Here is a 16037-nt window from a genome sequence, read left to right as displayed (position 1 = left end):
GCCTCCCAAAGTGCTGGGATTACAGGCGTGAGCCACCGTGCCCAGCCAAGAAAGACATATCTTATTTAATGATCTCCAGCAGTGAACTCCTTATTCTAAACTCAGGAACTGTGATTAAGAATTTAGGTCACAATAGGCTGGGTGCGGTGGCTCACGCCTGTAATCCCAGCACTTTGGGAGGCCAAGGCGGGTGGATCACGAGATCAGGAGATTGAGACCATCCTGGCTAACACGGTGAAACCCCGTGTCTACTAAAAATACAAAAAATTAGCCGGGCGTGGTGGCGGGTGCCTGTAGTCCCAGCTACTCAGGAGGCTGAGGCAGGAGAATGGCGTGAACCCGGGAGGCGGAGCTTGCACTGAGCTGAGATCGGGCCACTGCACTCCAGCCTGGGTGACAGAGCAAGACTCCGCCTCAAAAAAAAAAAAAGAATTTAGGTCACAATCTTCTTTTTTTTTTTTTTTTGAGATGGAGTCGCCCTCTGTCACCCAGGCTAGAATGCAGTGGCACGATTTCGGCTTACTGCAACTTCCACCTCCCAGGTTCAAGCATTTCTCCTGCCTCAGCCTCCCAAGTGGCTGGGATTACAGGCATGTGCCACCATGCCTGACTAATGTTTGTATTTTTAGTAGAGACGGGGTTTCATCATGTTGGCCAGACTGGTCTCGAACTCCTGACCTCAAGTGATCCACCCGCCTCGGCCTCCCAAAGTGCTGGGATTATAGGTGTGAGCCACTGTACCTGGCCATAGGTCATAGTCTTCTTGACAATGTTTTATCTTTATGAAATATATATTTATCACAACCTTCGTAATTTTTTTTTTTTTTTTTGAGACGGAGTCTCTTTCTGTTGCCCAGGCTGGAGTGCAGTGGTGCAGTCTTGGCTCACTGCAACCTCTGCCTCCTGGGTTCAAGCAAGTCTCCTGCCTTGGCCTCCTGAGTAGCTGGGACTACAGGTGCATGCCACCACACCTGGCTAATTTTTTGTATTTTAATAGACGGGGTTTCACCATGTTGCCCAGGCCAATCTCGAACTCCTGAGCTCAGGCAATCCACCCACCTCGGCCCCCCAAAGTGCTGGGATTATGGGTGTGAGTCACTGCACCCTGCCTCAACTAATTTTTGTATTTTTTGTAGAGATGGGGTCTTGCTATATTGCCCAGGCTGGTCTCAAACTCATGGATTCAAGCAGTTCTCTCACCTCAGCCTCTCAAAATGCTGGGATTACAGGTGTGAGCCACTGTGCCTGGACCAGTGTATTATTATTATTGCAGAGCTAGTAATTAAATGGAAATTTCAAAGTGATTCTTTTTAAAATTTATTTAACTTTTATTTTAAGTTCATGGGTATATGTGCAGGTTTGTTATATAGGTAATCTTGTGTCATGGGGGTTTGTTTTACAAATTATTTTGTCACCCAGTTATTAAGCCTAGTGACCTATTAGTTATTTTTCCTGTTCCTCTCCCTCCTCTCACCCTCCACCCTCGGACAGACCCCAGTGTGTATTGTTCCCCTTAATGTAAATATGTGTTCTCATCATTTAGTTCCCACTTATAAGTGAGAACATGCGGTATTTGGTTTTCTGTTCCTGCGTTAGTTTGCTAAGGATAATGGCCTCCAGCTCCAACCATGTTCCTGCAAAGGACAGGATCTCATTCTTTTTTATGGCTGTGTAGTATTCCATGTGTATATGTACAACCTTTTCTTTATTCAGTCTACCATTGATGGGCATTTAGGTTGATTTCATGTCTTTGATATTGTGAATAGTGCTGCAGTGAATATACACATGCTTGTGTCTTTATGATAGAATGATTTCTATTCCTTTGGGTATATACCCAGCAATGGGATTGCTGGGCTAAATGATATTTCTGTTTTTAGGTTTTTGAGGAATCACTACATTGTCTTCTACAATGGTTGAAATAATTTGCACTCCAACCAACAGTGTATAAGTGTTCCCTTTTTTCCATAACCTCATAACCTCACTAGCATCTGTTATTTTTTTACTTTTTAATACTAGCCATTCTGACTGTTGGGAGATGGTATCCCACTGTGGTTTTGAGTTGCATTTCTTTCTTGTTTTTGAGATGGAGTCTTGCCCTGTCACCCAGGCTGGAGTGCAGTGGCATGATCTCGGCTCACTGCAAGCTTCGCCTCCCAGATTCACGCCATTCTCCTGCCTCAACCTCCTGAGTAGCTGGGATTACAGGCGAGTGCCACTACCCCTGTCTAGTTTTTTTTTTTTTTTTTTTTTTTTTGCATTTTTAGTATAGACGGGGTTTCACCACCTTGGTCAACTGGTCTTGAACTCCTGACCTCGAGATCCACCCCCGTTGGCCTCCCAAAGTGCTGAGATTACAAGCGTGAGCCACTGCGCCCGTCCTGCATTTCTTTTCTTTTTTTTTTTCAAACGTGCTATCGCCCAGGCTGGAGTGCGGTGGCACGATCTCGGCTCACTGCAATCTCTGCCTCCCGGGTTCACGCCATTCTCCTGGCTCAGCCTCCTGAGTATCTGGGACTACAGGCGCCCACCACCACGCCCGGCTAATTTTTTTGTATTTTTAGTAGAGACGGGGTTTCACCATGTTAGCCACGATGGTCTCGATCTCCTGACCTCGTGATCCGCCCGCCTCGGCCTCCCAAAGTGCTGGGATTACAGGCGTGAGCCACCGCGCCCGGCCCACAGAGTGTTATCTGGGAAATCCTAATGTAAGTGCTGGCAAAAGAGGGAAAAAGGAATAGGAAATATAAAGGGTGTATTAAAAGCTACAACAGGATTTTAAATCTTTGGGCTATCTCAGAATGTGGTATTAGATTTCTTCTCTGCTAAAATATGGAGCTAAGGAACAAACTATGTGTGTCCAAGTGAGTGCACATTTGTGATTATATATAGTTTGGAATCATTTTTTCAAGAGGTTCAGGATCTTCCTCACTCTCCAACATGTAAATGGATAATCCTTCTACCTCTTCCTCATGTCTCCCTGCAGCCATATGTGTCATTGGCTCAGCAGATGGCACCACCTAGCCCAAGCAACAGTACACCTAACAGCAGTAGTGGAAGCAATGGAAATGACCAGCTGAGCAAAACCAACCTATACATCCGAGGATTGCAGCCAGGCACTACTGACCAAGATCTTGTCAAGCTGTGTCAGCCGTAAGTTGCAGTACATGTGGGTAGGCTTCCAGGGACAGTATAGATTTGGTTTTGAGACAGGGCCTCGTTATGTTGTCCAGGCTAGTCTTGAACTCCTGGGCTCAAGTGATCCTCCTGTCTCAGTAGCTGGGATTACAGACACATGCCACCACTCCTGGCCTTGCCAGCTCACTTATCCTAAAAGGCAATGGCATTTTGTTTCTACTCCATAGACACAAACTTTCTCAGCAGCCTCTCTCTTAAAAAATTCTACCTGCTATTGGCCGGGTGCAGTGGCTCACGCCTATAATCCCAGCACTTTGGGAGGCCGAGGCAGGCAGATCACGAGGTCAGGAGATAGAGACTATCCTGGCTAACATGGTGAAACCCCGTCTCTACTAAAAATACAAAAAAATTAGCCGGGCATGGTGGCGTGTGCCCGTAGTCCCAGCTACTTAGAAGGCTGAGGCAGGATAATGGTGTGAACCCTGGAGGCTGAGCTTGCAGTGAGCCGAGATCATGCCACTGCACTCCAGACTGGGCAATAGAGCGAGATTCCATCTCAAAAAAAGAGAAATCTACCTGCTACTGATATATATTATAAAGCCTTTATGTATTTCTCTAAGGAAAGCCAGTGTGGGACTGGCCTTTAAAGCCTAATATCCAACTTTATTTCCAGCACCTCCCCCAACCTGATGGTCTTAGTGGAAAGATTGCTGTCCTTACACCTTGAATAGAAAAGTTTAATATCTCTATAGATGTTAATTAGAAGGCATGAGAGAGCTGGCAGTGGGGATGGAAAAAAGTGGGACTCGCCAATCAAATCATGCACTTCGGACTTTCTGCTGCTGGAGATATTCCTTGGGAATGGAGACCTCAAATTAGCAGATAAAGACAGTGGAGATAGGAGCAATTACTCTGCATCTACCCCATGAAGACCCTTCGGAGTTCTTTTTAGTAGATTTGAATCATGGAATTTCTCCAATTAGGAATGTTGGGAAAATGGCAAGAGTGCACAGTTGTCCAGCTCAAAAAATAATAAACAATAAAAAATAAAGTCTGGTGTATATACAAAACTGGTCCTTGGGCCGGGCATGGTGGCTCACACCTGTAATCCTAGCACCTTAGGAGGCCAAGGCAGAAGGATTGCTTGAGCTCAGGAGTTCAAAACCAGTCTGGGCAACATAGTGAGACCTTGTCTCTATAAAAAATATAGTAAAAATATATATTTAAAAAATTTTAAAAACTGGTCCGTTATCTCAGCTTACCTTGCTAGAAAGGTATGTAAGTGGAACTAAGGGGACTGTCTTGGACTAGTAATTTTTGAGAGGTGGGAATTAGCAGAAATGTTGGTTTATGAGGGAGCGAAAGAGTATCATATTAATATAGGTCCTTGATTTCTAAATTTTGTTTCTTGTACTAAATATAATGTGCTACAAAAATTCTCTCACATCACAAGACAGAGAAGAATCTTTTTTTTTTTTAAGACTGAGTCTCAGCCTCCCAAGTAGCTGAGATTACAGGCGCACGCCACCACATCCAGCTAATTTTTGTTTTTTTTTTTTGCTAGAGATGGGGTTTTACTGTGTTGTCCAGGCTGGTCTCGAACTCCTGACCAGGTGATCTGCCCACCTCGGCCGCCCGAAGTGCTGGGATTACAGGTGTGAGCCACCGTGCCTCGCTCAGAGAAGAATCTTGATTAGACTTTACCATATATTCGTTCCTCAGTATCTGTGGGGGATTTGTTCCAGGACCTCCTCTGTCCCCCTGCATGGATACCAAAATTCACCAAGCTCATGTCCCTATGCTTTTTTTTTTTAAGACAGGATCTTGTTCTGTCACCAAGGCTGGAGTGCAGTGGTGTAATCACAACTAACCGTAGTCTCTAGGGCTCAAGCAATCCTCCCACCTCAGCCTCCTGAGTAGCTAGGCCTACAGGTACATAACACCATGCTTGGCTAATTTTTTGTAAATTTTTTTTTTTTTGAGACAGAGTCTTGCTCTGTCGCCCAGGCTGGAGTGCAGTGGCGCCATCTCAGCTCACTGCAAGCTCCGCCTCCCGGGTTCACACCATTCTCCTGCCTCAGCCTCCCGAGAGCTACAGGCGCCCGCCACCACGCCCAGCTAATTTTTTGTATTTTTAGTAGAGGCGGGGTTTCACCGTGGTCTCGATCTCCTGACCTCATGATCCGCCCGCCTCGGCCTCCCAAAGTGCTGGGATTACAGTTGTGAGCCACCGCGCCCGGCTTTTTGTAAATTTTGTAGAGATGAGATTTCATCGTGTTGCCCAGGCTGGTCTCAAACTCATGCGCTCAATCATTCCTCCTGCCTCGGCCTCCCCAAAAGCTGGGATTACAGGCATGAGCCACCGAGCCTGGCCTCAAGTCCCTTAGATAAAATGGTGTAGTGGCCAGGCATGATGGCTCACGCTTATAATTCCAGCACTTTGGGAGGCCAAGATGAGTGGATCACCTGAGGTCAGGAGTTGGAGACCAGCCTGGCCAACATGGTTAAACCCTGCCTCTACTAAAACTACAAAAATTAGCTGGGTGTGGTGGTGGGCACCTGTAGTCCCAGCTACTCAGGAGGATGAGACAGGAGAATCACTTGAACCCAGAAAGCAGAGGTTGCAGTGAGCCGAGATCATGCCACTGCACCACAGCCTGGGTGACAGAGCAAGACTTCATCTCAAAATAATAAAAATAAAATAAAATGGTGTAGTATTTGCATATAACCTATGCACATGCTCCTATATACTTTAAAATTATCTCCAGATTACTTATGATACCTCAATACAATACAAATGCCATGTAAACAAATGTTATACTGTATTGTTTAGGGAATAATGACAAGAAAAAAGTCTGTACATGTTCAGTACAGATGCAACCATCCTTTCTTTTAAAAAACATTTTAACTTTTATTTTAGGTTAAGGGGTACATGTGCAGGTTTGTTACACAGGTAAACTCGGGACTCGGGTATTTGGTGTATAGATTATTTTGTCACCTGGGTACTAAGCATAGTACCCAACAGTTATTTTTTTTAGTTTTTTTTCCCTGAACTTCTCTTAGAAGAAAGACCTTTTTTTTTTCCCTGTATATTTTCAATCCATGGCTGGTTCAGTCCACAAGTGGGAAACCTACAGATACAGAGGGATTTTTATTTTGCCTTTCTGAACAATTGCCTTATCTTTTGCTGTGTCTGAAGCATAAGTATAGTCAAGGGCAGCATGTAAGATCGAAGTAAGGAGCCCAAAAGGGGACTGTGGAGAGGCAGGAGTGAGGCAGGGATGAAAGAGGTGCCAGAGGAGTCCTGACGAGGAGACTGAGCAGAGCAGGTGGGTGGAGCCCTCTGTCCGCTGTGAGCAGGGAGTTAAGCCTTTCTAGGAAGGATGTTTCTCATGCGTAGAAGGACTTCCTGCCTTTGTCCCAGTTGTCTCTCCCTGGGTTGTAGAGGAAGTAAATATTGCTGGATCCTAAAGTCTGGTATGTGGGAAGGAGAGGCGTGGAGTCTAGGACTGGAACTCCTGGTTCTCGGAGGGGCTCCTTCAAGGAAGCAGCAGCAGTGACCCAGCTGCTGCCAGCTGCAGTGGAAATTCTGAGCTCAAAGTCTCAGCTGCTAGACCACAGCAAGCTCTACCCTGGGGCCTTCATAGGGATAGCAGCACTTGTGTCCTCTGCCCCACAGTCAGACTTCTCATGAGTCCCTCCGCTGCCTAAATTTGGGAATGAATCCAAGTATGTAGCCTGGAAGGGCTAGGATAGCCACATCCATCCTCACCCTCCTTTTAATGTGTTCTGTTCCCAGCTTTCAGGGCATTGCTTGGCTTATTCTGTCTAATCCTTTGGATCACAGAAGTTCCACTAAAAAAGTCAGTGAGATGCCGCCAAGGAGTGAAAACAAATCAATCATCATATGTTCTTTAGGGATAGAAGGAGAGATGGGAAAATTGCTTGTTTGGGGTATTATTCTCAAATTCATTCCCTGACAACTATTTTCAGTTAGCCCTTGTACTTCTGACTTTGTTAGTGATTTCTGTTCCATCTCTTTAATATTTTCACCCTCCTGGAGTGGAACGTAGAGGCTTTTTTCTAGTGGAACACCTCTAATATAATCCCTGATCTGTGATACACTACTACTCAAGTTTTAGAAGTTCCACGTGACTCTGCTACCAAAGTATAATTTTCAAAAAGTTGAAAAACACAACTGTTAGGCTGGGCACAGTGCCTCACACCTGTAATCAGAGCACTTTGGGAGGCTGAGGCAGGTGGATCACTTGAAGTCAGGAGCTCAAGACCAGCCTGACCAACATGGTGAAACACCATCTCTACTAAAAAATACCAAATTAGCTGGGTGTGGTGGCGCATGCCTGTAATCCCAGCTACTCCAGAGGCCGAGGCAGGAGAATCGCTTGAACCCGGGAGGCGGAGGTTGCAGTGAGCCAAGATCACGCCACTGCACCTCAGCCTGGGCAACAAGAGTGAGACTCTGTTTCAAAAAACAAAAAGAAAGAAAACACAACTGTCATGCAAATATAAAATGTACGTGAATCAAAGATTTTTATAACTCATTAATGAGGGAACCAGCAGGATGGCAAAATAAGTTCAAAGAGCATTTGAGGAACTATTTATAGGATGTGAAGAAAGAATGTTGGAATAAGATTGCTACATTAGATAAAAAACTGGTTTATGTCCTATAGGATAGTAAAGCCACTAACCTTTGCAATTATTTTATCTACTGCACAGAAATAATTTGCATTTTTACTGGACAAAAATTATAACTTGGCCAGGTGTGGTGGCTCATGCCTGTAATCCCAGCACTTTGGGAGGCTGAGGCGGGTGGATCACCTAAGGTCAGGAGTTTGAGACCAGCCTGGCCAACATGGTGAAACCTCGTCGCTAGTGAAAATGTAAAACTTAGCTGGGTGTGGTGGCAGGCGCCTGTAATCCCAGCTACTCAGGAGGCTGAGGCAGGAGAATCGCTTGAACCTGGGAGGCGGAGGATGCAGTGAGCTGAGATTGCGCCATTGCACTCCAGCCTGGGCAACAAGAGCAAAACTCCATCTCAAAAAAAAAAAAAAAAAAGAAGAAGAGGAAGGAGAAGGAGGAGAAGGAGGAGAAGAGGAAGAGGAAGAAGAGGAAGAAGAAGAAAGAAGAAGAAGGAAGAAGAAGAAGAAGAAGAAGAAAGGATATGCAGCATTTGGCCTTATCACCAAAATTTAAATGGTTTTTTGTTTATAAGATGATTTTCTTAGAGCTGGGCATGGTGGCTCTCAGCTGTAATCCCAGCACTTTTGGAGGCCAAGGCAGCAGGATTGCTTGAGGCCAGGAGTTAAAGACCAGCCTGGGCAGCATAGTAAGATCCTGTCTCTACAAATAATTTTTAAAATTAGCCGGACATTGTGGTACACACCTTTGGTCCTCAGGAGGCTGAGGCAGGAGAATTGCTCGAGCCCAGGAGTTCGAGGCTGCAGTGAGCCATGTTCACACCACTGCACTCCAGCCTGGGCAACAGAGCCAGACCCTGATGCACACACACACACAATTTTTTTTTAATACTACAGTTCCCACTCTCCTCCCTAACACTCTCAAATCTTGACAATGAGAAATAGAAGTCTTAGAGTAAGGCAAAGAGATATTAAAGTCGAGGTTCCTTGAATATAATAATAATAGCAATTAAAAATTTTAAGTGCTTACCTTGTGGTAGACATTAATGATTTGTGTTTATTAACTCAATTCACACTCCTAACAATCCTATCTCCATTTTACAGATGATGAGGCTGAGACACCAAAAGGTTCAATGACTTGTTCAAGATCACACATAGCTAAAAAGTGGCAGAACCAGGATTTGAACCAAAGCAATTTGGCTCAGGTTGACCTTCAATTAAAGGGGTCAGTGGAGGGGTGATGGAAATAGGATATCAGAGAAGAAAAATGTCTATAGTTTTTTCATAGGATCAGTGGTGTTTTCCAAAAGAAAATAAGTAATGGCAAGGATTCTTTTTAGTCCTCAGGGAATTCCAGCCAGAGCTCTGCCTCTACACACTCTTTTGTGTGGACATTGCCAAGCTTCTTTCCCCAAAAGACAGTCATCTCTTTCCAACTAGTGTGTGAGTCTTAGCTGGGAAAGAAGAGAGAAATGTGTTGGTATTATAAGGAGTACAGTTACCTTATTTCTTTTAGGTACCTTTGGGGAGGATGGGTTTATATTAAGTGTGGCATTTTTAACCCACTTCTTTTTTTTCTTTTCTTTTTTTTGAGATGGAGTCTCGCTCTGTCATCTAGTCTGGAATGCGGTGGCGCCATCTTGGCTCACCTCAACCTCCACCTCCCAGGTTCAAGCAATTCTCCTTCCTCAGCCTCCCAAGTAGTTGGGACTACTAGCGTGACACCCAGCTAATTTTTGTATTTTTAGTAGAGATGAGGCTTCATCATGTTGGCCAGGCTGGTCTCAAACTCCTGACCTCGAGTGATCCTCCAGCCTCAGCCTCCCAAAATTCTGGGATTACAGGCGTGAGCTACTGCACCCAGCCCCCATTTCTTTTTTATTTTTATTAATGTTTGAGTAGGAAGTTAGATCATGGAAGGGGCATGGATTTGTCGAGATGTCTGAATCTGTCCTATTCTTAGTCTCTGCCCCTAGATTATTACTTTGCATTTTCCTCTCCCTTAGATATGGCAAGATTGTTTCCACTAAGGCCATACTGGACAAGACCACAAACAAATGCAAAGGTGAGAGAACAACTGTCCTTGGTGTTGGAGAGCACCAGTAAGTGAGGCCATCCCTTGCTACTGCCCTTTACTGCTGAGAGTCCTGAGTCTACAGTGTCAGCGAGGAGTCCCTGAAATTTTTAGGCTTAAAAGATTAGGAGATATTTAGATTCTTTGGTGACCAGATAGCTAGAGCTGAAAATGCTGTTTAAGGGCCCCAAGGCCAGAAGACTATACAAAACACCTTTGAGTCTACTGAGCTTATTTTGGACTTTGTATTTTCCTGGATGAGGTGGTAAAAGTGGGTAAGTGAGATTTTCTTCTGCCTAGCAAAGCCATGTAAATGCCTTTTTTGGGGAGTGTTTTGGTGGGTGTTATTTTCTGAGGGTGAGTAGTTTTATTGGGGTTTTGAGCAGTTCTAGATAGAGCTGGAAGAGTGGAAGGAAGAGAAAGGGTTATAGGTTGGGGTGGTGAGGGTCTTCTTCCAGCAGGTGGCTGGTGGTCTGCTCTGAAGAGGCTGCATTCCCTACATGCCTAGCATTTCTGGGGTATATCAAGAAAAGAGGGGAGTGAATTCTTGTAAAGGTATAGGGGGGCTTTGGGTTATTAGAAGAGCCTAGTTCCTGAAACCTCAAATTTCTTAAGAGGGAGGGAGAAGGGCAGGGACACCAGAGTAGCTCATTGCTTTGGCATTCTTAGCCACAAAGTAGATCACATCTCAGGGTTTGAGGAGCATGTGGATAACTACCTGAAACCTCTCAATGGCTCTTTCTCCCTCCCATTTCTGTTACATGGATCCTAACTCTTCCTCTGTCTCCTGAAAAGCCTGGACCTCTCTATGTTCCTTACACCTCCCACTTCCTAGTCATGCTGTTTCTCTGTTCCAGGCTATGGCTTTGTAGATTTTGACAGCCCTTCAGCAGCACAGAAAGCTGTAACAGCACTGAAGGCCAGCGGTGTACAGGCACAGATGGCAAAGGTAAGGGTACTGCCCCATGTCTGTTCCTCCAAGGGGTTTGTGGTTAGCACCAAAGTTCCAGTTCTAAGGTTTCCAGAGGGCTTAAGAACCATGAAATTGAGTGGGCAAGGGCTATCCGTGGTGCTTTCTAGACAGTCCATGAGCACCCCTGGCTGCTGGAGGAAGATGTATTCAAAGTCTATGGCAGGCAGCTCTATCAGCTCTCTTCCTCTTACCAAGTTATTGGCAGCAAGAAAGGTAAGGTGGCCTCTTCCAGTACTCCTGCTGCTTCCCTATGTTCCCTATATTTTTCACCCTGGCCCCACTTCCCTACCAGACAGCTTGTGGTGGTTTTGCAACATTCTCTGAACAAGTCAATTGTGCAACTCAGAATTTCAGAACAATGCTCTCCACCTCCTAATGTTGTTCCCCATACGGGGCCGGGTAGTGGGCTGGGGAGGCAGGAGGGAAGCCACATCAAGGGAGGAAACTGTCTCTTCTCCTCAGGTCTGTCTGAAACTTGTCTTCACCTAGACTACTAGAAATCTAGAAGCTTTTCTCTCACTTCTTCTGTTAGGTGGGATTGTCCCCTTGCCTTTCTATTTTATTTTATTTATTTTGAGACAGAGTCTCGCTCTGTCGCCCAGGCTGGAGTGCAGTGGCGCAATCTTGGCTCACTGCAAGCTGCACCTCCCGGGTTCACGCCATTCTCCTGCCTCAGCCTCCCAAGTAGCTGGGACTACAGGCACCCGCCACCACCCCCGGCTAATTTTTTGTATTTTTAGTAGAGACAGGGTTTCACCGTGTTAGCCAGGATGGTCTCGATCTCCTGACGTTGTGATCCACCCACCTCAGCCTCCCAAAGTGCTGGGATTACAGGCATGAGCCTGTAATTACAGCCTGGCCGTCCCTTTGCCTTTCTGAAGCTGTTGTGAGTATTATACATAGAGCTTGTGAGACAGGCCTGCTAGACACCTTTTCTGTAATGGTTAAAGAAGAGGAAAACAAAAGGAAAAGCCAGAAGAGGATTAAGGTTGCTAGTGACCACTGTTTAGGGCAGAGTGACTGCTTAAATTCTTATAAATACAACTATTGGATGATATTGCCATTTTGCACATTCTGTCCCCTGGAAGGGCTCTCCTACCTCCTCTTCCAGGAGTAAAACCCTCTGACAAAAGCTCAAAGGTTTAGGAGCCTTCAGGGTCCTAGGAGACTGTAGCTTTCAGGGCTCCATGGTGACCCAGTGAACTCTGCATCTGGCTCTTTCCCTGTTCCCTTCTCCCCTCTTCCTGCTCTTCCTCCATCAGGGAGTGAACAGGCATTCCTACTTAGAGGATTCTGCGTGGCCGGAAGAGAAGTGGGGAGGGGCTGTTCAAAACAAGCCAGCCAAGGAGCAAGGCAGTCTGAGGGAATCCAGCCTCTGGGACCGGCTGCTGGGGGAGAGCGGGAATGCTGCTCTGCCTGTTTCTAAAAGAGACAGCCAAACACCATTTATGACTTGTATGATGGGCTTGTATAGTACTAGAAATATTAAATCTGCACTTCTCCCTCCTGGAACTCAATATACAACCCGTGGTAGAGGGACTGGGTGTTAACAAATAGAATAATCTTTGTTTATGTGGGGCCCTTCCTGTAGTCTCTTTCCTGAAATGTCATTTGTGAGGAGGGCTGAGGGTGGGAGAGGGATAAGAGATGTGAGCCTCATTTTCTCACTGTTGTTTCCATAGCAACAGGAACAGGACCCCACAAATTTATACATCTCAAACCTCCCACTTTCAATGGATGAGCAGGAACTGGAGGGGATGCTGAAGCCCTTTGGCCAGGTTATCTCCACCCGTATCCTTCGAGATACCAGTGGGACCAGCAGAGGTGTTGGCTTTGCAAGGTGAGGATGGCAGGAGTGGGGAAATGATGAGGTTAATAACAAATGTCACTTGGGGCTCACCAGAAAACAAAATCTGTGCCTTTCCCACACAAGGTTAAAATACTGTACTATTATTCAAAAATACTTGATGGTAAGTCAAAAGTTCATTTTAGGCCAGGCACGGTGGCTTACACCTGTAATCCCAGCACTTTGGGAGGCCAAGGCAGGCACATCACCTGAGGTCAGGAGTTTGAGACCAGCCTGGCAAACATGGTGAAACCCCGTCTCTACTAAAAATACAAAAATTAGCCAGACGTGGTGGCACATACCTGTAATCCCAGCTACTCGGGAGGCTGAGGCAGGAGAATTGCTTGAACCTGGGAGGCGGAGGTTGCAGTGAGCTGAGATCATGCCACTGCACTCCAGCCTGGGGAACAGAGTGAGACTCTGTCTCAAAAAAAAAAGAAAAAAGTTCATTTTATTATAGGTTACAATACTCAAAAACCCATTAGCCCCTACCTAAATATTTTTTTATAAAGATGGGGTCTTCCTGTGTTGCCCAGGCTGCTCTTGAACATCTGGGCTCAAGTGATCCTCCTGCCTCAGCCACCTAAGCAGTTGGGATTACAGGCATGAGCCACCACACTCGGCTAAGCTCCCTACTACTTCCTGCTACTCTAGGCTTTGTTCCTTTAATCCAGACCCAACCAGAGTAAAAAATTCTGTACATTCTTATGGTTTACTGAGTATTTCTCATCTTGTTGTCTCATTTAATCTTTTTTTTTTTTTGAGACGGAGTCTCGCTGTCACCCAGGCTGGAGTGCAGTGGCGCGATCTCGGCTCACTGCAAGCTCCGCCTCCCGGGTTCACGCCATTCTCCTGTCTCAGCCTCCTGAGTAGTTGGGACTACAGGCACCCACCACCATGCCCGGCTAATTTTTGTATTTTTAGTAGAGACAGGGTTTCACCATGTTAGCCAGGATGGTCTCGATCTCCTGACCTCGTGATCCGCCCGCCTCGGCCTCCCAAAATGCTGGGATTACAGGCGTGAGCCACCGCGCCCGGCCCCTCATTTAATCTTTACAACAGCCCTATGAGATAAATATTCTCTATCTTACGGATGAGGAAAGTGAACTCTTCAGTAGAAATGATTTGCCCAGGGTCTTACAGGAGTAGGTGTTAGAGCAGAGCCCTGATCCTTCTGGCTTTGAGAGCAGTAGGATGAAGTAGAAGTTTTGATCTTCCTTTTCAGATCTGTTGGGAGACCTCTATTCCAGAACAATTCTGCACCTGTGATATCAGAGCTTGTGAGCCTTCGTTCACTCTCTGAAGTGGAGATTGATTCAGATGAGTAATTTTCCCACAGTATTCCCTACACCTGCAGTTTTCCCAGGTGCGCTTCTTTGGGCTTTGGTATCTGCCCTCACTGTCATAGGGCATCAGCCTCCCTTAGCCCACTTAAGAAATGGCTCTGCTTTTATTTATTTTAAGATTTTATTTGAAAGCAGATTCTTTTGACTTTTTTTTTTTTAAGTTTCAAAATGACTGGACTAAGTGAGCTAAGCACCCCTTTTTGCTTTATAATATCTTGTCTGGTCCGTGAACACCTCCTTACTCTGAGTGTTTCAGACCTTGGGAACAAGAAATAGTTTCTCTTGGCCGCGCGCGGTGGCTCACACCTGTAATCCCAGCACTTTGGGAGGCTGAGGCGGGTGGATCACCTGAGGTCAGGAGTTTGAGACCAGCCTGGCCAACCTGGTAAAACCCCATCTCTACTAAAAATACAAAAATTAGCTGGGTATGGTGGCGGGCTCCTGTAGTCCCAGCTACTTGGGAGGCTGAGGCAGGAGAATCACTTGAACCCAGGAGGCGGAGGTTGCAGTAAGCCGAGATCGCGCCATTGCATTCCAGCCTGGGCGACAAAGCGAGACACCATCTCAAAAAAAAAAAAAGAAGAAATATTTCCTCTTCCCCAGCTGACTCAAGCTTAGTAGCACCACCTGCTGGCAATCCCGTGTATATCTAAAGGAGAGTTCCTAGGCTTGGGACCATCGAACTTATTTTGCAGGTTGAACAGAGGTTCTCAACCTTTCTCAGTTTGTGGCACCTGTAGTTATCTAATAGTTTTTCACCCTAGATCAAAAGAAATACCTAACAGTTCCATTTATTAAGTAACTGAATGGTCCACACTTTTTTTTTTTTTTGAGACGGAGTCTCGCTCTGTCGTGTACCACAGGTGCGTACCACCACGCCTGGCTAATTTTTGTATTTTTTTGTTGTTGTTGTTGAGACGAAATCTCACTCTGTCGCCCAGGCTGGAGTGCAATGGCACAATCTTGGCTCACTGCAACCTCTGCCTCCCAGGTTCAAGTGATTCTCCTGCCTCAGCCTCCTGAGTAGCTGGGATTACAGGCGCCTGCCACCATGCCCGGCTAATTTTTGTATTTTTAGTAAAGATGTGGTTTCACCAGGTTGTCCAGGCTGGTCTCGAACTCCTGACCTCAGGTTATCCAGCCGCCTCAGCCTCCCAAAGTGCTAGAGTTACAGGCATGAGCCACTGCGCCCAGCCAGTCCACAGAACTTTTTAAAAAACTTCCCTGACAGCAATAACTTCATGGTCCATACAGCTTAAGAAGTGTTTATGCTTTAACAACTTTGTAGCTGTTTGAAAAAATAATACACAAACATTGAAAGAGAGCATGTCTTTATTTCATTCTAACTACACTTACTAATGGAATATGTGCCTGTTGGAATTGCACAACTTCTCAAAATTTGGTATCAGAATGGACACCTACACACTCATTTCCTGTTACATATTGGTTTTCTTATGGTATTTGCTTTTGTCATAGCAACTATTTAAACCCAGCTTTGTGAAAATATGATGTTATCAAAAGGATTGTAGGGGGAACTAGTGTTGATGCAGTGAACAATTTTGAGTTAGTAGTGCACACATTTTCCAACAGATATTGCTGTTTTTCTTCAAAGAGTTAAAATAACCCTCATTGTGCCCCTCTGAGTTCACCACAGCCACCCACAGTGCCTGAGCACAGTTTAGGAACTGTGGCTTTAGAGACTTTTGAAAAACTATGAAATTTCTTGTATGTTTCTATGTTATTGTCTACAAGTTTTCTTCATGTATTCAGATTCATGCAAAGTATGATTTCCAGCAAATTATAAATATTGGCATTTAAAATAAAACTGTTACCTCATTTAAAATGTATTCAAATGAGATCTAAATATCATATCAATCTGATACACAAATCATTCATTTAAAAAATACCTGACTTTGGCTGGACTCGGTGACTCACGCCTGTAATCCCAGCACTTTGGGAGGCCGAGGCGGGTGGATCGTGAGGTCAGGAGATCGAGATCATCCTG

At 45.4% G+C, this 16037-nt stretch overlaps 1 protein-coding gene across 10 annotated transcripts in view; it reads left to right on the top strand.

Moving 5' to 3' along the window:
* RBMS2 (RNA binding motif single stranded interacting protein 2) overlaps positions 1-16037 on the top strand; it is a 120292-nt gene that overhangs the window by 62182 nt on the left and 42073 nt on the right. For 7 of the 10 annotated variants that reach the window (XM_032173355.2, XM_032173354.2, XM_058427007.1 and 4 more), the window contains 4 exons: positions 2984-3150; positions 9800-9858; positions 10725-10816; positions 12523-12680. In XM_032173355.2, the coding sequence (XP_032029246.1) occupies positions 2984-3150; positions 9800-9858; positions 10725-10816; positions 12523-12680 (476 nt within the window). Of the gene's footprint in view, positions 1-1042; positions 1230-2591; positions 2706-2983; positions 3151-8897; positions 9019-9799; positions 9859-10724; positions 10817-12522; positions 12681-16037 lie in introns of those variants that run through there. The other 3 variants (XM_058427006.1, XM_032173361.2, XM_058427009.1) reach the window with 3 other exon arrangements.

The sequence above is a fragment of the Hylobates moloch genome, unplaced genomic scaffold, assembly GCF_009828535.3.
Source record: "Hylobates moloch isolate HMO894 unplaced genomic scaffold, HMol_V3 SCAFFOLD_13, whole genome shotgun sequence".
Lineage (NCBI taxonomy): Eukaryota > Metazoa > Chordata > Mammalia > Primates > Hylobatidae > Hylobates > Hylobates moloch.
This window is presented reverse-complemented; position numbering and strand designations above follow the sequence as displayed.